Below are 25997 nucleotides of genomic sequence, written 5' to 3' on the forward strand. Positions count from 1 at the left end.
GTAAATTGATTACATTTTTTTTATAATGAAGCTTTAGAAAGAAATAAACAAATAAGTTGGTTTTGTAATGATATTACATATATAAATAGAAATATGTAAATTACGTAGACGTGTTTGTTGTGTAACATTGATAACGTTATCAATTTTTGTTATGAAACTTTTGAAATTTTGAATAATATATTCTAGTTTGTTTAAAAAAAACGTGAAAAGAAAATATGAAAATATAACTTTACTTATAAATAATTAAAACAATACAGTTTAATTGCATTTTTTTGTTGTGAAATATTGATTTAGTTTATATTTTTGTTGTAAAAATTTTGAAATTAAAAAAAATTACTTGATTTTGTAAAATTCATCAATTTTTACAATTCTATTATAAAATATTAGTTTCTTTTTTGTAATATTGTAATATGATATGACTTAATAGTCTTCAATAATACAATTTTAATAAAAATCATATTTAAATGTTTTTTTCTCTATGAATCGAGGTAATCGAAATTGTTAAAGTAAATCGTGACTTGAAAAATAAAGAAATAAGACTGGAGATAAATATAAAGGAGATCTTAATTGTTTTGAAACCGCTAAATGTACTTTAATTGCTTTTAAAATTAGTGCGCTTCGTGCTCTGCGTGTAATCGCTTTAATTACGCTCCGGGAAAAGGGAAGAACAGCGGCAAAAACAAGAAAAAAAAGAGAAGGAGTCTTCTGGTGAATCGAATGTAATTTAACCAGATATTGACTGGAAATAACCCAGTTTAAGTAAGTGGAACGAACATGCTGAGTGTATGTACAAGGGCGAGAATAAATCGATACGAAAATGCTCGTTGGTTTTATTTCATTTTTCATACAGATATGCATGCATATTTTCCCACCTAGATTAATTTTACGAAACTAGTTTTATTGTTGTTGAAAAACAAGTTAGTTATCGACAAAACAAGAAGTTGTAGATGTTTTCGTTGAAATTTAAAGAATAAAAAAAATAAAATATGAAAAGGGCCAGGAATCTCGGTCACGAGTGCGCTCGCACTGAACCCGCGCAGAGGTAATGTCAAAGTGCAGTGGGTCAAAGGGCAACGTAGTTGCGCTCGAACGAAAACTCACTTTTGTTTTTTGACGCCGAAGTAACCTCGATCCTTTTTTAATCCTAAATCGATCCCTAATTCTTTATTTTAGTTCTCAATTTAGTGTTTATGTAGTTCGTGAATTTAATTATGCTTTTAGGGCTTTGTTTTACAGGATGATGCATCATAGCTCGAAGCGGATTCTGGCGGAGCAATCCGACCCTTACTACTACTGCTGCACCTGTCGAGTTTCTGTTTCGCGGAGGCCACAGACACAGATACCAGACATGTAACAAAACCACTTGGATGGTTCTTCTGGTGAAGAGGAAGAGGAAGAGGAAACGCTCCCGAAACATTTCATTCGCTTGGTTTATTTTCGTTTCTTTGAAGAGGAAAGATCAAGGCAGGAGAATAGAAAGAAAGAAAAAATATATATAATAATTAAACAGAACGTGCATTAAGATAGGAGAGAAAGATATTAAAAAAAAAACGCTTTACCCCAAATGAATCTTGGATATACTTGAATTAGATGTGTTCAAATACTACAAAAAAAAATAAACAACTCTAGCTATATATATATTATAAAATAAAATACAGAGCAAGAGAAATATATTTTTAAACATTTGATAAAAGATTATTAAGAAAAAGCAATATATTCTTTGTGTCTTAATTTTTTTGGATGGAATATTTTTGTTAACACTGAAAAAGAGGAACATTATGATTTCTAGGTGCTTCTGATGGTAGAAATTAACGTAACGTACTTAAATATATATATATATATATAAAAAAAATGAAATGACAATATTATGAATACAGTTTAGGAAATGTTGTGGATGTTGTGCATATGATTTTTTTGTTGTTGTTGATGTTGATTTTGAACTACTGAGAAAAGCGTTGAATCGAATTATAGTACAATCATTTAAGAGCAAACCTTAAAGCTGTTATCAATTGTTATTAAATCAAAAAATAAACTAGAGCAGAAATAACAAATCAAACGAAAATCTTTTTTTTTGTAATATTATTATATATTATACCAAGTACAAATATGCAATTATTATTTTAGTTGATGAAAGAAAAATTTAAAAAACCGGTGATAATTTTTATATTTTTTAAATGTTGGAAATGTTTACGCACAAACGGACTGATCTGATCCTGTAAATATTAGTAGTAATATTGATGATAAAGTAGAAGTGTTTAATTTTAATGGTTAGTGGGTCGGTTTCATGTCGGGGTAAAGCGTTTGTTGTTTCGTCTGTCTGTTGTTGTTGCATTTGTTTAACATTCTTGGGTAAATTGATCGGATGAAATGTACGCGGCGGCGGGCGGTGCGTCTCTGGCAAGCCGGCAGGCGCGCCAAAGACAACGCCAGAACAAGAAGGCGGCCGCCCAGAAGGCCTCCAAGGCCACCGACCTGATACCGAAACCGCCCCAGAAGGGCCAATTCTACAATTACACCGATGAGACCGTTCCGAAGTTGTCGCGCGTCGAACGCAACGTGCTGCGACCGCCGCATCCCCATCATCCACCACACGAGCGTCGTCACAGCACCTCCAATTACCATCTGAAGGAGCCGAAGGCTCGAATCCGTGAGAGTCCATCGATATGCATACCCGTACAGAATCACCATCAGCCGTCTCACCATCATCAGCAGAAGCAACCGCTTACGCCGAGCACACTTCCGAATCATCTGCCGTTGCCGCAGTCGCCGACTCTTGGTAGTCATCATCTGCCGCAGATCGTTCCTCCCGAGGAAGGTGACAAGACTTTGGAGAGGAGATGCAGTTTCGTGCGGCAGGTCGAGGAGATGGAGAAGTTTCCGGAAGGAGGCACCGGCGTTCTCGATCGCTGCAACCATATGTGCAACTTCGAAATCAAAGACAAGGGCTGGGAGAACAACCCCGCTTTCTACTCCGAATACGATCGCAGCCTCTTCGGAAGTCTGGACTATCCCTTCTCAGAGGTATCTTTTGTTTATTTGTAGAAAAACAACATTTCCCCAACGTTTTTGTTTACATCGATAATGCTGTCTACTATATGTATGTATATGTTTCTTCCACATCACAACCTTAAGATTCCTTCAAGAAATATATCTTTAACAATTACAATTAAACATTGAACCAATAACATCAAAAACAAGACTAATAATAATATTACCATTACAATCTCGTGCTTGATGATAATAGAAAATTTAAATTAAATCCTTAAAACTAATCCGAAGATTTGAACAAAAACGTAATCGTTGGGTTTTGTTCTAACTATAATTTTACTTCGAAAAACTTGCGAATTCTACCATTTTTAATATACGTTGAACCAACGTTTTTCAAATTATAAATTTCATCTTACAACATTACAAATTTCTACTAAATATGATCTTAAACGGCGGCAATCGCAAGCCCGACAACGAAAATCCCGACTATATCAAAATCCCGACTATATCTAAATCCCGACAGTGCCTTTATTATTATAAATCTCTACAATAACATTTTTATGGTAGTCGTGATTTCGATATAGTTGGGATTTCGAACGTCGGAATTTCGATACACTCGGGATTTCGATAGACGGTCTTTCGGTTGTCGGGCTTGCGATATAGACCCGATCTTAAACAATAAATAAGTTCTTTTTTTGTCACTATTTGCACAAGTACTTATATAAGTTACTTGACAAATATTTACTAAACAATTTTTATAATGCATTTTATAAAAACAATATGCGTATTTGCGATTCGCAGCAACACATGATTCATAGTGACGTGATTATGCGTTTTTGTGTCCATATAAGGATTGGTTTAACGTTTGCAATTGGTTATCATGATGAAGATTCGGCGATTTCATTCGGCAGATTTCGGTTATTATGCGAATACGCACAACGCACTCTTTTCGTATCCATATAAGGATTGGTTTAACGTTTTAGAACCGCTGTGATTCATCGCGACGCAGACGAGATGTAACCATATAAGGTGATTTTTTAATAATCTATCTATTTCTTACATAACTTTATTCCTTTAGTTGCATTAAAATTTATATAATATTTAAAAAAAACGGTAAAAAAACGTGGAAAATGTTAAAAAAAAGACTAAATTTATAAATTTTAATGCGTTAATATCAAAAAAATAGTTTATTCAAGTCATGGTCTTTATATAATTAGTTAAAATTAATAAACAAATAGCAAACACATACATTTTGGAACTGAATTTCATTGCAAACATTGAAATTAATTACATTATTTCCATTTTATTGATAACTTCATCTCACTGTGTTGTGAATTTCAACACTGAAATCATGATTTTTTACTTGTCAATAATAAAAATTGTAATTACATTTTTTTATGATTTTGCTTATAATATTAATATTTATTGTTAGAGTACAGTTATTTAACTATAAGATTATTCTAACACATAAAAATCTCTTGATTTATTCCATTCGTAACCATATAAGGTGATTTTTTAATAATCTACCTATTTTTATTACATTCTTACCTGATTTTAAGCTTTTAGTTACATTAAAATTTATATAATATTAAAAAAAAAACAGTAAAGAAACGTGGAAAATGTTAAAAAAAAACTAAATTTATAAATATTAATGCGTTAATATCAAAAAAATAGTTTAATCAAGTCATGGTCTTTATATAATTAGTTATAATTAATAAACAAATATCAAATACATACATTTTGGAAATTAATTACATTATTTCCATTTTATTGAAAACTTCTTCTCACTGTGTTATGAATTTCAACACTGAAATCTTGATTTTTTTGCTTGTCAATAATAAAAATTGTAATTACATTTTTTTATGATTTTGCTTATAATATTAATATTTACAGATATAGTAGAGTTATTTAACTATAAGATTATTCTAACATATACAAATCTCTTGATTTATTCCATATACAACTTTTCAATACTTAAAAAATAAGTATAATTTTGTATATTAATTATTGTAATAATAATTAATAATTTTAATAAACAAATCCAAAATACATTCATTTTGGATCTAAATTTTATAGCAAATATTTCATATTGTTTAATAAACTACATTATTTCCATTTTATTGAAATCTTAATAAAAAAAATCTTTTAATAAATTATAATAAATTACAAATTTAAATTTATCGCTGTGAATGTAAATATTAAAAAAAAAAACGTTTCATGTAAATTATATTCAGTAAAAATGTCTAAATTTTAACAAATCATTGAATTTTAAATGTATATTCGCATCAAATCGTATATTTTATCTATGATGAATGTAATTATTTGAAATTTACGAGAAAAATCGCAGAATAATTCCGAATAGAATCAGCATAAATATAATAAATTACACGCCACGTTGATTACACCGCGAAATGTAATGAAACTGATAGTTAACAAAAAAAAATAAACATTATAAAAAAAAAACAACAACAGCATGGAAACAATTCCGCTGTAAACACGTGCACGCGAAACTAGATCCTGTGGGCGGCGGCGGCGGCGATATTTGCGCTGAAACCGCTGAAAATTTATGAACGTTTCCGAATTAATTCGCGTATTTCAATGCGGTCGGACCGCATTTCGACCTCCATCTATTATGATATTTCATCATACAAAACGTAACTTACACAAGATGTGAATATATATAGAATATAAAAAAAAAGGTATGTGAAGGAAAGGAAACAGATGCAAATACGTTTCCTTTTCTTGCATGCTTTTTGCATTTCATGTATTACTGGTATTTCCATATTACCCACCTCGGCTGAGATATTGTACATGTAGGCTCTCTTCTGACCCAGTTCTGTGCCCTCAGACCTTATCTTATCATGCGAGCATCCCTAATAACCCGACTCCAACCCTGACTTCCTGCCATTGATCCTCACTCGTCGCTTCCTCCCACCAATCGCCTTATCGATAACAGCCCATGCATCATCGTGTTCATAAAAATATATATATACGCGCTGCCCTGAATTTGGGATTACGCAATTTGTGTGTTATGTATTGCCTCGTGTTGAGAACACCATTAGAAACGGAGTCAATTGATCATGGCTGCAATAAATGTTAGAAGGAAACGCGATTAGTTCATTTAGATGGAAAGGAGTTAATTGAGTGAATGGTTATTATTATCTTCTCATCCATATAGACTTAATTGGAACTACAGTTTTTCAGATCTAATTACAGTTAGACCCCGCTTAACGCTGCTTCAATAAACGTTGTTTCAGTACTCAAATCCCCAAAATCGCTGACAATGAGTACGAACGCATGTTTGCTGTGTAACAGTTGATTTAAGATCTATCATCAACATTATTACCTCGTTTAACGTTGTTTCGTTTAACGCTTGAACTTAAACGGAATCTTAATGTATTAGTAATATAGATGACAAAAGAATGATAATAGTAATAAAAGAAATCATAATTAAAAAAAAATAATTGCAAGCAACATAATTATTGCTAATGAACAAAAGTTTATTAAATTTGAACAATTTTTTGTTTCGTTTTCAATTTTGCAATTAATTAATTGAAGTTACAGACTATTTTTTGTTAATTATAATCTAATTAGTGTACATTTTAAATGATAATTAATTACAAAATAATAAATAATATCCTAATACTGTTTACATTAATTAAGAAAATATAAGTTATGCAACAAAAGTGCAGATAAATATGAATTCATTCATTCATTGAATAAATTATTTACAACAAAAAATGCTATTTTTGCCTCGCCTTAAGGAATGCAGCCAAAAAAAGCAACGCAGACGGTGCAATTCTCAGAAATAAGCACGAAATTATGAATGAAAACGATCAAAGTATGAATGAAACGTAGTAATAAAAACGTAAATGAAAAAGCAATATTTTATTGTAAATACCAAAGACGAGACAACAAGAAAAAAACTGTATGTATTACTTTTATGTCTGCAGTGTTTTTTCTTTAGTTTTGGCGTAAATTTTAAATATTTTAAAATCTCTCTGCAAATATTATATAATAATTAAGTAATGTTAATTAAGTAATTAAGATTTTGATTTGATTCATAACGTTTTTTGATGTTTATGTAAAAGTTTAATCACTTTTATTTGCGTCCAAATTTGTATAACACTAAAAATATGATAGATATCAAGTTATATATATAGTTTTAGTCTTTGCTTAATACTAAAATTGTAGATATTGTTTTTATACTGCTAATTATACTTATATTTAAAATTGAATTTGAAAAGTAGTTCTTTATAAATTAGAAAACTTCTGTGGGAAACTTGATTTTTTTTTCCACTTTTCAAATAAATCTTTTATTACTTTCCATGTTTGATAATAAAAAAAATCATGTAATAATATATTAAAAACAATTTATATTCATCATTTCATCAATTGAGTGAATTTTTTATAAATATTTATGTTTGAGAAACTTTAATTGAACAACTGACTTTATTAATTAATTAACTAAATTATCTGTAACATTTTTAGTTTTCTTGGCGATAAATCTTAATGATAAAACATGATTTTTTTTTTACTTTTCTAATAAATATTTTATTACTTTCCATATTTTATAATAAAAAAATCATGTAATAATATATTAAAAACAATTTATATTTATTATTTCATCAATTGAATGAATTTGCTATAAATATTTATGTTTGAGAAACTTTAATTGAATAACTAACTTTATTAATTAATTAACTAAATTATCTGTAACATATTAAATTTTCTTGGCGATAAATCTTAATGATTAAAAGATTATAAGATAACAACATAAATTGTATTGCTAATGTAAACGAAAAAGTTAATTAAATTAGTAATGCAGTTGGATAAGTAAAAATAGCTTTAGTGATGTCATACTTAAAGTGAATTAGAAACTTCTTGGTAAAATAATTAATTAACAAAATAAATACACATTAATCTTCAGTTTAAAAAGAAACTCAACTAGAATTGATCAATTTTTATGATATTTCATTTTCTGAAAATAATTGTGACGTAAAACAGAAAAAAATCGTTTCTAATTAATTCAAGATTTTTTTAGTACATAATGGCCATAAAAAATTGGATAAAAATAGCTTTAACGTGAAGAGGTTGGGTAAAATTGAATTAATTTTCGCTTCCCCATAAAATTTATTTTTAAAGTATGAAATAATTAATTACATAATCAATATCCACATGTAATTATAAAAAAAGTAAATGTTAATTCAACACAAATGATCAATTACATTTGAGTTTTATATAAAGAAAAGGAATGACTAATGTGTTCTTATTTATATTGTTGGTGAAAACTGTAGTAAAAAAAATAAAAACAATATTTACAAACTCATAAACAAATACATAAAAGCAACATGCGAGATGATAAAATTAAATTTATTTTTGCTTCACATCAGGAAGTGCGGGGCCCAGCGCAAAAAATAATTTTGAGGCCTCTTAAACATTTTTTTATAATTTAAAATCGCAACTCTAGTGAAACCTTTGTGTTGCCACGTGTCCTTTGACTCGAGCCTAAAAAAACATAAAAAAACACGTAGCACAGCCTAAATGTTTGGTGCAGACTCACGTTCGTGCCTGCCGGTTCGCATAAGGCTGCGGGGCCCTCAAAGCGCGGGGCCTGGGTCCCACTCGGCACGGTCTGAGGACGGTCCTGCTTCTCATAATAGATATTGAAAAATAAATATCAGAAAAGTTACTTGTAAAGTATGAAATAATTAATTAGAACATCGATTTTTCTGTGCAACTAATAAAATATGCATTTAGAAACGCAGTAGTTATCAACAGAATGGTAATAAAAAAATGAGGAGAATAACAATTTTAATTACTTTTAAAATTTGTATAAAAAATGAAAAATTTTTGTGTAATTTTTTTGTTTGTCGTTAATTAAATTGTTGGTGAAAAGTATAGGAAAAAAATAAACAATTTTAAATAAAATCGGATGAAAATAGCTTTTGAGATGGAAAATTGAATTAGAAACGACTTACGAACAAGATCCATTTGAAAGGGTTGTTCGTAAGTCGAATTTGTTCGTACGTCGGGAAAATTTAAAAAAATTCAAAATATACTTATTATACTCTTATATATGTTAAAGTCCGTATTACCGATATATTTGAAAAAGTATATTAACATAATCAAAATACTTATTTACAAATACTTTTCAATGTAGACATCACAATTATTTAATAAAAAAACGACAAAAGAAAGAAATGCAACAAAAAAAATTGTACATCTTCCAAAAATATTATATTTTATTAAAGAAATTACTTACTTACTTAAAGTCCGTATTAGTGACTGCATAAATTTGAAAAAATATATTAAAATAAAGAAAATATTTACTTACAAATATTTTTCAATGTAGACATCAAAATTATTTATTTAAAAAAACAACAAAAGAGACAAATGCAACAAAACAAATTTTACATCTTCCAAACAGTTATTTTTTTTATCACTATATAGCTCCTAGTTAAAGCTTTTAGAGTTTTATTCGTAAGTCGGGAGCCGTTATAACCGCTTTTGTTGTTGTTATAGAATGGTAATAAAAAGAAATGAGGAAAAAGAATTTTAACTACATTTGAATTTTATATAAAAAATGAAAGATTAATGTGTAATTTCTTGTTTGTTGTTAATTATACTGTTGGTGGAAAGTATAGTAAAGAAAAGAAAACCAATTTTCTTTAGAATACAATAAAAATACAATGAAACAATAACTTTTGAGATGGAAAATTGAATGTATTTTCGCTTCTCATCATAAATACTAAAATCATTTGAAATCTATAATAACTTTACTGGTGTTTATGTTTAATTAATTAAATACACATTACTTAATTGGAAACGATCTGTTTATCAATAAATATGATTATTTTTCTTATGAAATGCTATAGTAAAAAAAAATTGAGGAGGAAAACAATTTTCTATCCAATTACTGCACGTCTCTTCGCCGGTCATAAATCGAAATGACCAGCGAGAAGATCGGATGAAAACGGTCAGAACATGTGAAAGAAAACAAAAAAACGCGACAGAGGTGGTAAAATTGCAGACGAGATGTGGTCGAAGCTCATCCGGTAAAGAGCTTTTATAAATCACCGAGCAAGGACAAAATTGAAAAGTTTCAGTGGACAACTTTTCCATAACACGCACAAAAAAAACAGAACAATAGAATTGGGGTACGCCTCAAGGGATAATGGAAACCGTAGTAAGAATAATATACTAAAAAAAAATAAAGAAAAGTAACAGAGATGTTTTTATATCTGTAAATGGATGATTTTCCGTCCCGCAGGGCGAAAGTTTTACCGGAAATCATATCGCGTCACGGAAACGCGATTGATCGGCGGGCGGTGAGAGAGAGAATCCTGTGTATCTGGCGGTGGCGGAGGACTCGAACCGCACCCAGAAAACGTTGCTGTTTGAACGCACTCAAATTCAACGTTTTCTCTTTACTTCATTTTTTTTTCATTTCGTGTGAAGAACAAGATGCGAAACAGCTTCGATCCTGGATAGATTTAGAGTAGATTCGAAAAAGTGCTTCTGAACAATATACAACAACAACAATACGACACGTCCATTCATAATTGGATCAACTATTAAAATTTCGTTGGCCTTTGTTCCCAAATTATTGTTATATAATAATAAAGAGATAGAGAGAAGATGCGAACCTTCGTTTCTTGCGTCCAAGGTGCAACAACAACGTCGAGGAAGAGCCTAAGGAGGAGGCAACGCCGCGGAGGATGACGATTTCGATTCAAAGTGGGACCATTTTTTACATTTTGAAGCATCAACATATCACTTCTATATATATTTACTTTAACGAGAACAAGATTTAAAAAAAGAAAATACAAAATTATATATATATTTCTTATATCAAACGTTTACTGCTTTTGCTATTTCTGCGATGTATTGAATAAACACACACAAAAGTTATTGAATACCTTCTGCCTATGCCTATACATTATATACTACTAAACTACGCGAGTGAAAAGAAAAAGAAAATTATATAATATTTACTATGAGGAACTTTTCGAGAATCAAAAAATATTTTTCTCTTTACAAAACAAACGTATTTACACGTATTTTGATATAAGGAACACGTTTATTTGTCCTTCTTTGTTTTCGTTATGATTTGCTTTCAATAACGAGCGAATAAGTGAACAGCACCAATTATCATCGTCGTGATTTGGAATGGGAGAAGAGGTGGATGTTGTTGGTGTCTGTAACTGTTGCTTTTGTATCGATGATGAAAGGAGGCACGTGTTCGGCGTTTGCTGCCTACCATTTAGTTGTTGGTCATTAGTGCGCGGTGAAGAGTGTACAGGATGGTGACCACTGGATGAGTACGGCAGCCTCAGCAGGTATGCAGGCGGCGCTACTAATAAGAGAGAAGCAGCGTCTTCGCAAGAAGAACCTCCGCAGGGGCAGATCGGAGCTTCCCAGTCATGTGGCGACAAGGGAAATTGCCCCGTTCCCTCAATATCCGCCCGGCTTCATGGTATGTCTTAACAACAACAAAACACACACACACAACTTTATATCATCTCTCTAAACAACAATCATCACATCTTACATATTCTTCAACAAGAAAAAACATCTTACAGTTTATTAACCCTTAAATAATAAAGAGACATAAAACAGACCTGTATACTTGTTGATACTTTAATATAATCTTTATATAATATAAACCTACATTCAAGTAATACTTATCACTTCTGTATAGGTTTTTTTTGATGTTGTAACGAAAAGAAAAAATTGTATAGCAAATTATATTGTTACTAAATATATAAATGAAAATTGATCAGTTTTTGTGAACTTTAATTCACTTATTATACGATTTAAGCTTAAAATTGACTGTCTTTACCAGAAAGTACAACATACTTTTTTTTATTGAAAATATTGTTGAAATTATTTTTTTTAAGTAACAAAGGGTTCAAAATTCTATAATAAACTAACGATTTTTATTAGAACACAAAGGAAGTATTAATTTTATAAAATAATTAGTAATAATATTATTTAAAATCACTTAAAAATTGAAATTTTGCAACTTATCATTAAAGAAAAATATTATTGTCTCGAATATAAAATAATAACTTTTTGTCATGAAATCATAATTTTTCTAAGTAAAAAATAAATTATAATTAAAAAGATTTGTTAAATAATTGCTTAAAAATAAAAATTTATCAAAATTATACTTAAATATACAAAATTACAGAATTATTATGCAAATTCACATTGAGTTAGTTTCCAAATACTGATACGTTTCTTTGTAATTAATTGTGAAAGTTGATTTTACAAATACTGATTTTTTTAAATTTATGAAAATTCTCAATAATGTAGTGTATGCGTATTTTACTTATTTTCTCGGAAACAACAAATGATACATCTAAATATTTATATATTAATTAAAAACTAAAACTCTAGGCTTTCATAATAGCCAATTGTGAGATTTGTAGTTATTGTGGTTTTTCTATAATTAAAGATTGAAATTAAACAAATATTTTTTTTTTAATTAAAGGAAAAAAAATGCATATTTTATTGTTTCATTTTATATATAAAGACTTGTTAATATTATAGTTAAAGATAAAATTCTATGTTATCTCAGTTATTGTCAGCGATGTAATAAATTTCTAAAGTTCAATTAATTAATTATAAAAATGCAGTATCTACATATTTCATTGTATTTTTATGTAACCACTCATAAAACAAATAATGATTAATATTGCAATTGAAGATAAAACTCTAGACTTTTCAACAAGAATATTGTGAGTTTTGTAGCTGTTACGGTTATTCTGTAATTAATTATCAAAATTGAACAAAAAATAGCTATTTTCTAATCATTCGTTTTAATAAATAAATTGAAATTATAGTAATAAATTCAATTCGTAATTGAATTTATATGTAAATTGAAAATTAATAAATAATTTGAATTAATTAGATAATAAATTTCTTCATAAAACACTTCATTTTTTTTCTACAAAAATTATTCGTAAACATTTCATATTATTGACTTCAATTTAAACTAAATTATCTAAACTAAATTAATAATCTGCATTTAATTGATGTTATTAAGATACTTTTTGATTGGAATTTCACGTGATTTTTAACAACAAATCAAGAAAAGTATTTATTTCCATTTATAATTATTAATTTTTGTAAATTTAATGTAAATATAATGAAATGTTGTTTAAAAGATAAATTTAATTAATTATAAAATTCAAATATTCAATTCCAAAATTTATAAATTAAATAAATAAATTTTAAATAATTTTCAATACAAATTTTTGTATTGAAATAAATGAATATTAATTAATGATATTTGAAAAAATAAATGAATTGTAAAACAAAATTGTATAAATATTGAAACTATGGAATCACAAACAAACGCATTTAATGGGATCGAAAACAAACGCCGTTCTTTATTAAAACTATGGCCGAACGAAATGTAATTTAGTTCAAAGGACAATCCCACAGAATTACGGAACTAATCATATATCTGGTATACGGGATACGTGATAGCACATAAAAGCGGGTTAATTTCGCGTTGAACTATTTTCGCAGCGCGCATCGCCAAATTGGAAATGCAGAAATAATTATTTCTAGTAAATAATGAAAAAATAATCACACAATTTGCTTGTAATTCTTTTATCATCCAAAATCTATAATAAATATATAAAGAAATATTAAAATGTAAAAGAAATACTTCAAATTTCATTAATAAAAAAATGTATTTTTCAGTAATAAATTCTGATTTTAAGTCAATGAATTTCCAATTTCTAAATTGAGATTAATTATGTTTATAATTAGATTTAGATTTATTTGCGTATTTGAATGAGAGAAGATCACAATTGGTCGAGGAAAACTGTATAGAAGACCATTAATATCGCGGTTCATAAATTACCAGGCACGTCAAGCTATTGTCCGATGTCCGAACGAGGAGGACGTTTTGACAATTTCCTGCAACGTTTCCTATAATTTCCGTTCGGTCATAAAAATACGCCCAAAGTATTTCCTTCGTTTTGATCCATAACACACAAAAAACGACACTCAACATCATAAATCTACTTTTATTTTTTATAATTTCATAATTTTCCTATAAATTTTCCAAAAAAAGTAATTCGAATGTATTTGTTTATTCGAATCATTTATTTTGGAATTTGTAGTACATATGTCACGGTAAAAGTATATAATAGGTAAATGTACACATTTACCAGTAAAAGTAGATATATGACGCTTTTGTCATGTACTTTTATTTTTAATCTGAACGTATGAATCAAATAAATGCTATTTTATAAACCAGTATTCATCAGGATTCGATTTATAATCTACAAGAAAATATGAGGCTGTTAGCTCTGGTAATTTGAGGTGTTTTCCAGGTCAAGGAAACGCTTCCTCTCTTTTTTATTTCCCTCCACATATTTTCCATTCTCCATCAAACTGACACGACAACTATTGATCACTGCATTATAACTTCATGCAATTTCGGTTCGCAAAGTATGCAATCTACGTCGCCCCACTGATTCCATATTCTCTTTATGAATAAACTATATATATATATTTTTTTATACAATATTTACACATATTAGATTAATTTTCATATTAATTTGTCAAATCTAAATACTTATTTGTTTTTCTCGTAAACCACGAATGATACAAATAACTATAATTACTTTTACTGAAGCTTAAACTTTAGGTATCTCAATGAGCCTACTTCGAGTTTTGTAACTATAACGGTTATTTTTTTGTAATTAATTATCAAATTTGAAAAAGAAACTTTATCTTTAAAAATATCTTTAATTTTGATAGTCGCACATATTACAAATAAGTGTTAATAAGTGTTTTAATTAAATATAAAATAATCAGGTTTTTAATAAAAAAAAAATATGGTTTTTCTGTAATTAATTAACAAATTTTAAAAGATATTTTCTATAAATTGCAGTCTCTTTTTTTCTCAATAATGATACATTATACAAATAACTATTAATATTCAATGTAAACATAAAATTCTCACCATTTCAAAATTCTTTAATCTCAGAAATATGTTTTCAAATTTTATTGTTTTATTTAACAACTACCTTTAGTACATATAACTATTAATATTTCAATTAAACATAAAATTAGCAGCTTTTCAATGACCTTAATAAGAGTTCTGTATCTTTTATAGTTTTTCTGTAATTCATTATCAAATTTGAAAAAAATATTTTCTGCAGTCTTCTTGCACTTTTCTCTTTTTCTCGATAATGACACATAATACAAATAACTATTAATATTCAATTTAAACATAACATTCTCACCTTTTCAATGACTCTATTAAGATTTTTGTAACTTTTATAATTTTTCTGTAATTAGTTTTCTCAATCTCAAAAACAATTCTTTAACCTCAGAAATATGTCTTCAAATTTTATTGTTTTATTTAACAACTACCTTTAGTACATATAACTATTAATATTTCAATTAAACATAAAATTAGCAACTTTTCGATGACCCTAATAAGATTTATGTATCTTTTATAAGTTTTTCTGTAATTCATTATCAAATTTGAAAAAAATATTTTCTGCAGTCTTCTTGCACTTTTCTCTTCTTCTCGATAATGACACATAATACAAATAACTATTAATATTTAATTCAAACATAAAATTCTCACTTTTTCAACAAGCCTATTACAATTTTTGTATCTTTTATAATTTTTTCGTAATTAATTATCAAATTTTAACAAAAAAAAAATCTGATGTGTCTTCACATTTTATTATTTTCTTCAATAACCACACATAGTACATATAATTATTGATATTTTAATTAAATTTAAAAATCTGGTTCTTCTATTTAACTTTTAATTATTTTTGTAACTATTACGTTTATTTTATATTTTATTTTAAAAATTTAAAAATGTACAGGTTTCATATTTTAATATTTTTCATTGTAATATACAACTATTAATACAAAGATTATAAACAAAACTCTAGGCTTTCCAACAAGTTTTGTTGGATAATTAGAGATGTTATGATTTTTCTTTAAATTATTTCAAGAAATTTAACCTCAAAAATGTAGAGTCTACACATTTTATTAGTTTTCTCTGTAACCACGCGTCGCACATAAAACTAGTAATACTATAATTAAAGGTAAAACTCTAGGTTTTGCAATCACTTTAGGAGATTTATAGCTAATACGTTTTTGTTTAAATTAATTGTTAAAATTAAAATAATATTTTCAAAAATGTAGAGACTTTACATTTTATTTGTTTTCACTCTAACCACGAATCTCACATAAAAATATTAATACTATAATTAAAGGTAAAACTCTAGGTTTTCCAATCACTTTAGGAGATTTATAGCTAATACGTTTTTGTTTAAATTAATTATTAAAATTAAAATAATATTTTCAAAAATGTAGAGCCTTCACATTTTATTAATTATCTCCGAAACTATGCATGCCACATACAAATATTAATACTCTAATTAAAGAGAAAACTATAGGCTTTCTAACGTGAATATTGCTTACTTTGTAGCTATTGTCATATTTCTGTAATTAATTATCAAATTTATGCAAAATTAAACAAATATTTTAAAAATTGAATAAATAATATAAATTTGTTCAAAATTAATGATCAAAGCTTTTCGTTTGAATAATTCGGCGATGGTAACCGATGGAATGATATAATGGACTCATCAAAAGCTCCATGTATTGCATGTAGTGGACATGGTAGACAATGCAATAGCAATTTGCCTCTGCTTCCCATACATCAATTATTCAGTAAACTATAGTCGAACAGAGTAAAAGTGAACGAATCGATATGCTTCGGTTATAACGAGCGGTCCAAAACAGACAATAAAATTACAAGAAACAGAAAGTTGTTCCATAATAGTCGAATATTGCTAATTGAACAGACTATGAAGAGAGACACGTTCGAGGTTCGCGTGACCAGATAAAGAATCACCACATCCGTTGATCGTGGATTATTAATGTGGAAAGGCATACACGGAAGGAAATTGTTTACCCTCGATGACCGAGCCAATCAAAATATTTACCCTTTGCGCAAATCACGAATGGGAGCGTCCTCATTACTCCTTCGCGTTGTTGTATTTTTTTTTGTTGGTGGATGCGTCGGGCTACGTTTTCTATTAAGGTCCAGCAATTTCATTTAAATGAGGTCTCGCATGTCCTGTGACATTGATCGCGTTCTGCACGGAATGTCACGTGACAATGACTCTGCTATCTGCATGTGTGAGTTGCGAGTACGAGTGTGAGTATGAGCGGGAGCGGCGCATTAAAATACCCGTAAAGTCTGCACATCAAGCAATACAGACATCATCAGTATATATGACTTTTCACGTTGACTTTTCTCAGTATATATGACTTTTCTCAGTGATCATTTGTCGAACGGCAGTAACTTTCAACAGGTACCACTCGAAATTGGGTTACCAAGGATATAACGGTGTCCTGGCAACCCCGTTTTGTCCTAGGACACGCGACGCCCGGAAGTTCGCTGCAGCCTCGCAATTCGAACGAGACGGCGGTGGCAACAACAACTACAACTACAACTTCTTCGACGAAAGGAATACTTCGTATTATTCCTTTCGTAGAAGAAATATTCGATTGTGAGGAAAGTATGCGATGGCATTTGAATATGAACGGGATGTCGTCGTAGGGCATTTGCAATGCAAATCGGGCGCGAAAAACGCGAGGCACGCGAAACCCGAAACCCGAACGAATAATAATAAGGGGCTTGGGAAATATTAATAAAACGGGGCGCAATAATCATTTTTTTTTTGGAGAGAAATGCAAATTTAGAGCAAAGAATTTACATCCGATTTGCATGCACTTTTCGATCAAGGTCACCGAACAAATACAAAACCATTTTGTTATATTCACACACAATTGGAAGTAATCTCCATGACAACCTTAATCTACCTCTAATATCTAGTTAATTCCAAATATTTATTCAATTACTCTCTTAATGAATTAAAAAGTTGACCCATAATCCAATCTAATCCAACAACTTTTAGATATTACTACAATAGTTTAATAATTAACAGCTGAGTTTAGTGCATATTTCAGTACTAATTATAAAAAAATCTAATCAATAATTGCATCAATTTACTTGTCAAGTCATTGTCAATTATGACGTATTATCCATGACAACCTTAACTTTCTTTTTGGAATAGTTTCCAAGTATTTGTATCCGATTTACAAGATCTTTCTGATCAAAGTGACCAAATAAATACAAAAGCATTTTTCTATATTGAAACGTAATTTGACGTAATCGCCATGACTTTCTTAATGTTATTGTTTCCAAGTATTTATTCAATTACTTCAATGAATTAAAAAGTTGATCCATAATCCAATCCAATCCAATAACTTTTAGATATTACTGCAATAGTTTAACAATTAACAATTGAGTTTAATGCATATTTCATTTCAAATTATAAAGATGTCTAATCAATAAGGGAATTGTATCAATTTACTTGTCAAATCATTGTCAAATATGACGTATTATCCATGACAACCTTAACTTTCTTTTGGAATAGTTTCCAAGTATTTGTATCCGATTTACAAGTACTTTCTGATAAAGGTCACCAAACAAATACAAAACTATTTTTCTATATTGAAACGTAATTTCCATGATTACCTTAATCTTTTCTGTAGTTGTTTCCAAATATTTATTCAATTACTTCAATGAATTAAAAAGTTGACCCATAATCCAATCTAATCCAACAACTTCTAGATATTACTAAAATAGTTTAATAATTAACAACTGAGTTTAATGCATATTTCAGTTCAAATTATAAAGAAATCTAATCAATAAGGGAATTGTATCAATTTACTTGTCAAATCATTATCAAATATGACGTATTATCTATGACAACCTTAACTTTCTTTTGGAATAGTTTCCAAGTATTTGTATCCGATTTACAAGTACTTTCCGATCAAAATCATCAAACAAATACAAAACCATTTTGTTATATTCACACATAATTTGACGTAATCTCCATGACAACCTTAATCTATTCTCTAGTTGTTTCCAAATATTTCTTCAATTACTTCAACAATCTGTTAATGAATTAAAAAGTTGATCCAATAATCCAATCTAATGCAACAACTTTTAGATATTACTACAATAGTTTAATAATTAACAATTGAGTTTAGTGCATATTTCAGTTCAAATTTTAAAGAAATCTAATCAATCTAATCTAATCAGTTCTAATTATAAAGAAATCTCATCAATAAGTGAATTGTATCAATTTACTTGTCAAATCATTGTCAAATATGACGTATTATCCATGACAACCTTAACTTTCTTTGGGAATACTTTCCAAGTATTTTTATCCGATTTACAAGCTCTTTCTGATCAAGGTGACCAAACAAATACAAAACCATTTTTCTATATTCACACATAATTTGACGTAATCTCCATGACTACCTTAATGTATTCTCTAGTTGTTTCCAAATATTTATTCAATTACTTCAACAATCTCTTAATGAATTAAAAAGTTGACCCAGAATCTAATCCAACAACTTTTAGATATTACTACAATAGTTTAATAATTAACAGCTGTTTTTAGTGCATATTTCAGTTCTAATTATAAAAAAATCTAATCAATAAGGGAATTGCATCAATTTACTTGTCAAGTCATTGTCAAATATGACGTATTATCCATGACAACCTTAACTTTCTTTTGGAATAGTTTCCAAGTATTTGTATCCGATTTATAAGCACTTTCTGATCAATGTCACCAAACAAATACAAAACCATTTTTCTATATTGAAATGTAATTTTACATAATCTCCATGACAACCTTGATCCATTCACTTGTAGTTTATTCAATAAATTTATTTGCAAAATTTTCTTAATGAATTAAAAAGTTGATCCATAATCCAATTTAATCCAATAACTTTTAAAAGTTACTACAATAGCTTAATAATTCCTGTTAATTTACTTGTCAAGTAATTGTCAAATATGACAACCTTAAGTTTCTTATACAATAATTTCCAAGTATTTATACAATTACATCAATAAATTTATTAATCCAAAATCCAATAAACTTAACTAAATATTACTGCTATAAAATAATTAACAATTATGCATAAATCACATTTTTCTTAATACTATGAAAGTAAGCAACGAGCAAAGAAAAGCTTTCAGATTGATGCAATTTTCATGTCTGCGAATTTATTTCGTGGAACATTAATGAAAAAAAATTGGACAAGTTACACGTTTATTTTTTTTGTGTGCAAATTAATTAATGGAGAAAAAAAAAGGACGAACGTAACGAGGCGGTGGATTTACGTCATGTTTGACGGTGATGTACATCGGGGGTGAGTAACACACGACACAATAATAAATTCAGCAATATGAGTCATCCATATGTTTTAACCTCATTGGCGCAGAAAATTTTTCAGTAAATTATTTATTTGAAACACAAAGCAAATGTGTGTACTGATGAAATAGTAATTTTATTTGAAAAAAACAAAGAACGTAACAATGGTTGTCATTTCATGAAAGGCAGTTGTTTCCGACTGAAGTTCACTGAATGCTTTCAGCACACTATTTTTGTTTTTGTATAGTTGTATACAATTATGTATGCAATTCTATAATAAATATATGTGAATTATATAATAAAGTCTTTTAACATGGAAAATATAGTTGACATTTAACTCAAGTTTAAAACCTTTAGAACTTAAAAACTTAGATCTTAATACAATAAAAGCTGAATTACAAATGTAGATATATAAACGTGATTATTATTCACTTTTAAGGTTATAATCAAGTTACGTTGCTATGGTTACGTAATTTTTTGTTATTGGTTGTCATGGAAAATGTAGGTTGATTAACATGTTATTGAGAAATACGCGGATGGTAATGGGCATTCTATGGAAATAGGTTGGTGGGTTGAAAATTACAAAAAAAGGTAAACCGATATTATTTGCATCCCCCGGATGAAATGAAACGCCTGATTGTTTCCCAAGATTATAAGATATGCATGATTTACTGGATAAGCGTCGCCGTCGGCCACTCGGCACGCCATTATCGATTCCACGGAATTGGCGGAACGGCCGGGGGGTTGTTTTCCCGGGAAAGAAGGAGCAGCACCCAGGATTCATACAACTATTATCATCAATTATTCAGTTTTTCATCTGCCCGAAAGATATTCCAGTTATTTCTAATATGCACAAGTTTTCTTTCAATTTCTACTTTACTTTCTTTTTTTTTTGATGATTTTCTTTTCGTTACTTTTCTTCCCTTTTCTTTCCAGTGTTCGCAGGGTCGAGCAGCATGGCAGGAGAGGGAAAGAGGGAGACGCTGCTCTCTCTCGGAAGAAGCGCGGCAACACCGCCTCAAACAGAACGAAGCCCACCACAGATGGATGAAAAGGAACAGGGTGAGTTTTTTCGCAACAGATGGCGCTTTTCGCGACGTTGCCGGACACTCGGCTCGGTATTGTGGTGCTGTTTTCTCTTTTTTGATTAATTACATTAAAATCCGCCCCCATTCATTCCAGTAATTAAGGAAGCGCAAAAATTGTATGCCTGAGTACATTTATAATGGAGCTCGACGCTGCGGGAACGGCGAAAAAACAACAACGACGAAGAGATGATGGAACTTGTTGCGCACGGATAAATTCATTTTGTTGCCAACCTCCCCCTACTTGTTCTCCTTTTTCTTTTATAGTTACTGCCGCCATTTCCACTTGATGGTATTCCTGCCTATCGCGCAGACACTCATTTTTTATGTCTTGTTTTAAATTTACACAGAGATTACCATTTTTTACACAGCAAAATGCACGTATATATTACATTAAAACTTGCATAAACTTTCTCCTTCCTTCTCTTTCTCATCAGGATAATCTATATTTAAAAAAATAATCACAGTATTCGAAGCAACATCATTTTTCCAAAACCTGAAGGGGGAAAGTTTTCAATTAATTTTTGTTTGTTCCAATTTAAGAATTTTATTTTGACAAACTTCACATTAAATCTACTGCACACATTTTATTGCATTCAATTTTCGTATTACAGTGATTCGTTCAATTAGATTTCAGTTCTTAAATCAGCGGTCGGGGAACCGGGGTAAATTACCCAAAATGGGGTAAAAATTAAATTTTTTTGGGTAATAGGGAAATTTTTCTAATTTCATCTTACCAAACTCAGAGAGCGGTTCTCTGACTACTTTTCAGATCTTGATGTACAAACTGTGAATTGGGTTGTAGATCCTTTTAAATGTGAAATTACTAACATACCAGCAGAACCTCCAGGTTTGGCAGAGGCAATTCTTGAACTTCAATCCAATACTGAAGCACGTATTCAATTTGAGACCAGAGCAAATCTGTCGTCTTTTTAGTTGTCAAAGGTAAAAAAATTGCTGCCATTTGCAACAACCTACCTTTGTGAACAAGGCTTTTCCACTGTAATGAACATAAAAACGAAAAACAGAAATCGGGTAAACGCCGAAAACTGTATTCAAATTGCTCTTACGTCAAAAAATCCCAATTTGCAAGTAATTATATCAAACATGAAGCAACATCATTTTTCCAAAACCTGAAGGGGGAAAGTTTTCAATTAATTTTTGTTTGTTCCAATTTAAGAATTTTATTTTGTTTGTCTATTACTATTTGTTACTATTTTCATGTAACGTTTTTTTATAAATATGTAAATGCAAATTAATTCAATAAATAATGTTTATTTCAAATTTACATTGATTGTTTTCTATTCAGAATGGGGGGGGGGTAATATCGACTTACGCAATAATATTTTGGGGTAATGGTATACATATACATATTTACATATTGACTATGTTAAGAAATGGTAAATCATTGAATCTATATAAAAACTTGTCTTCATTCCAATGTACTATATATCAATGAAGATTAATAAACATTGATTCTGATTAATGCATGTGTGCACAATTGGTTTATAAAATTTTCATATGAATGAAAGAATAGATGAATGATTATTATCTTAGAGAATCTAAAGAAGTCTGAATTAAAAATGTTAATCAATATTTGCTCTTAATATGTTGAGGATTGATAGAATTGAATGATTATCAGGGCTGTCCTAAGAAATTTCTCTTCATAAGAAAATTGCCGTCACATAAGGCTGTGATCCTGATGATTATGTTGTCGTGTCCCAGTGTTGGTTTTCTGGACACTGTGGGATACCTTTTTCTGTTGTCTGTTGTGGAGCCTTAGGTTTGGTAAATAATAAATTGAACGAGTTTTACTTTTGGTTTATTATTAAAATATTCGATACGACTTGATTCTTTTGCGTTCTTCCTAAGACTAATTACAAATCCTTACTCTACGTATAAAGTTAACTAAGCAAGGGATGGAAGTTTGAGGAGTAAGCACAATTTTGATAAGACTGCTCCTATAAGGATTTTGCCAATTCTGCGTCTGGTTGAAAATATGAGCGATGTTCTTTCAGTAGCTGGTCTCGATGAAGGCTACCTTTATGCTGATGTATATATTTATTATGGCGACTAAAAGACACTGTATTAACAATAATAATTGTAATAATAACGGTTGGACACAACAATGTTGACTAATAAACATTGGTGATGATGGTTCTGATGGATGTATGTTATATGTTGTAGATTCATGACACAACGTATGGTGGAAGCAGCGACGACGACGACTTCTTCGATGCGTACCATCAGAGTGCAGCGGCGAACGCCCTCCTGTACGTGGGTCTCGGGACGACGGCCATCGGGAGTGTGATATTCTTCGTCGGGACCGGTGAGAAGGGCTTCAAGACGTTGGAGCTCCGGCTGATCGGACCGACGCTGATAGCCTGCGGCCTACTTTGCTGCCTAATTCGCGTCCTACTGTGCGCGTGTCCCTCGAACTGTTTCCGCAGACGGAAGAAGACGCGTCTCAAAAACGAGTGTCCCCACAATTCGAGCAGGTACCCCTTGACCCGCGACCGAAGCGTAACGAAACGAACAGGAAACGTCGCCCCGTCGACGTCCCTCCTCTCGCAATCCACTGCAATCGACAAACATAAAAAGAAAGTGTCCATAGTCACGAACAATCCTAGCAGCAGCGATCCGCACCCGAATCCCGTACCGAGCACGAGTTCCGGTAATTTCCAGGAGGAACGCGTCGGCCTCATCCAGAAGAGGAAGCAGGAGGAAATGCAGACGGGAGAAGCGTCCGGCATCTCGCAAACCCTGATCCCGATCATCACGATCCCCGATCAGGATTACTTCGAGATGAACGAACGGAGGAGACGGATGTCGCGCGAGGACTCTCTCATCGAGCTCGAGAACCTGGACATCATCGCCAGCTACGAACTGCAGAGCGTTTCGAGCGTCGAATCCGAGACGGTCATCGAGGTCGACTGCCATCCCAAGGAGACGAAGCACACCAGGACACGCGAACCAGCGCTTCTCAGTGCATTAGATGGACCGTCTCACCATCAGACGGAGACCTCGTTAAGTGTCGTTATCGAACGTGCGGATGACAATAGTGATAGGAACCCTAGAAAGGACGAAGCGAGCGCCGGTAGTGAACGAAGGGAAGCGCACAGCGGAATCGTACTAAGTCCCTTGCAGCTGGGACAATGAGTAGAAGAGTTGGTGGTGGAGGAGGAGGAAGAGAAACCGAGCGAAACTAAAAACTATAAACATATATATATATATATAAATATATACAACACACATGAACACACATAATGATATATACATGTCTACATATTTCTAAATGCCATTTATATATAAATATATATTGAAATCCACCGGTTACTAGACGCAACTGCAACGCGCCACGATCTGACAATCCCGATTTCCCATCCGAGACAATCCCCAGTAATCATCATCCAAAAAATCCTCAAAAAAAATCCAAAATTTGTTGTCTTTGCTTAATTAATCTTGATACTTAAGTTTCCTATGAATATAAAGACAAAAAAATCCGGCAACGAAAAATTTGTAGAATCCTCCTCCTCCACTCGCGGCACTCTTCATTTGCGTTCGACGAATACGTGTCGCGTGATTGATGGAAGCACGAGAGCCCCGGGAGGAGCCGTAAAAGGTTTCCTTTTTTTTATTTATTTATTTATTGTATAGTGGCCTATAAAAATCAGCGTAAAAGAGGGAAGAAAACAAGGTTAATAGTACATATAGGCTTGGTCTTGTAACTCAAAAAAAAAAAAATAGAAAGAAAAACAAACGGCGTTATGCAGTTGCGTTTTAACCGCTGGAAACGATGAAACTGTTAGTACCTACATGGAATTGATAAGGCGGAATGCTCCACTGGATTATTTCATCGTCTAAAATGAATTGAGGGTACATTTCACCCTCGAAATAAACTGAAAAAATAAACATATAATAATACTAAACTAAATGAATAATGATAAATAGCATTGAGGATGCAGCTGGGATTCAAGTTTATTTAAATCTTATCATTATTATTGTAAAGCTAGTAGAGTCGAAAGCTTCGATATACAAGAGAGAGAGAGATGATATGAGGATAATAAATAAATGTATAGTGGATATTATTATAGATGATGAAACAGAATAATCTACAGCTTGTGGTATATGAAAAATAATAATTTAAAAAAAAAATGAATGGATCTGAATGTGTCTCAAACACGACGACATATCAAATTGTTTAAGGGTTAAATTAATACATCTAATTTCTACATTAAATAAATAAATGTTGTATGTCTAGGTAGAAACTAATGACTAAAATTTAACCGAACAAAGAAAAAAAAAATGAAGACGGTTGGTGTATAAATACTACTAAATATTTAGGGAATTTAACAAAAAAAAAATGAAAATGCTATATATATATATTTAAACGAAAACTCTTAAAGACGAAGAATTTAAATGCGCATAAATCGGATTCTCGCCAAAAGTCTTCGCTTTTGTAGGTCGTGATCCGAAGTTGAGGTAATCCAGTGGAACGTTGATACTGACCCATCTCGAAAAATATAAATAAATTAATAAAAATAAATATGTATATTCATTAAAGAAAAGAAGAAAAACAACAAAATAAATATATTATATTATTATGTATACACACACAGAGAGCGTT

The 25997-nt window shown here is 30.4% G+C and overlaps 1 protein-coding gene across 1 annotated transcript; it reads left to right on the forward strand.

The window, feature by feature from the left end:
• The first annotated feature begins 2139 nt into the window (after window positions 1-2139).
• On the forward strand, window positions 2140-25947 carry LOC108559311. The gene is made up of 3 exons (XM_017916551.1): window positions 2140-3021; window positions 21222-21347; window positions 23558-25947. Exons 1-3 carry the CDS (start codon window positions 2368-2370, stop codon window positions 24527-24529), a joined length of 1752 nt encoding a protein of 583 aa, XP_017772040.1. The 5' UTR covers window positions 2140-2367; the 3' UTR covers window positions 24530-25947.
• The last annotated feature ends 50 nt before the right edge of the window (window positions 25948-25997 follow it).

Source organism: Nicrophorus vespilloides, unplaced genomic scaffold (genome assembly GCF_001412225.1).
Source record: "Nicrophorus vespilloides isolate i.1.1-1 unplaced genomic scaffold, Nicve_v1.0, whole genome shotgun sequence".
Classification (NCBI taxonomy): Eukaryota; Metazoa; Arthropoda; class Insecta; order Coleoptera; family Silphidae; genus Nicrophorus; species Nicrophorus vespilloides.

Excerpts from the sequence above, each read along its gene's own strand:
- LOC108559311 (XM_017916551.1), top strand. The coding sequence starts at position 2,368 with ATGTACGCGGCGGCGGGCGGTGCGTCTCTGGCAAGCCGGCAGGCGCGC. Across the intron at positions 3,022-21,221 it reads TGGACTATCCCTTCTCAGAG|TGTTCGCAGGGTCGAGCAGC; the intron begins GTATCTTTTGTT and ends TTTTCTTTCCAG. Across the intron at positions 21,348-23,557 it reads GATGGATGAAAAGGAACAGG|ATTCATGACACAACGTATGG; the intron begins GTGAGTTTTTTC and ends TATATGTTGTAG.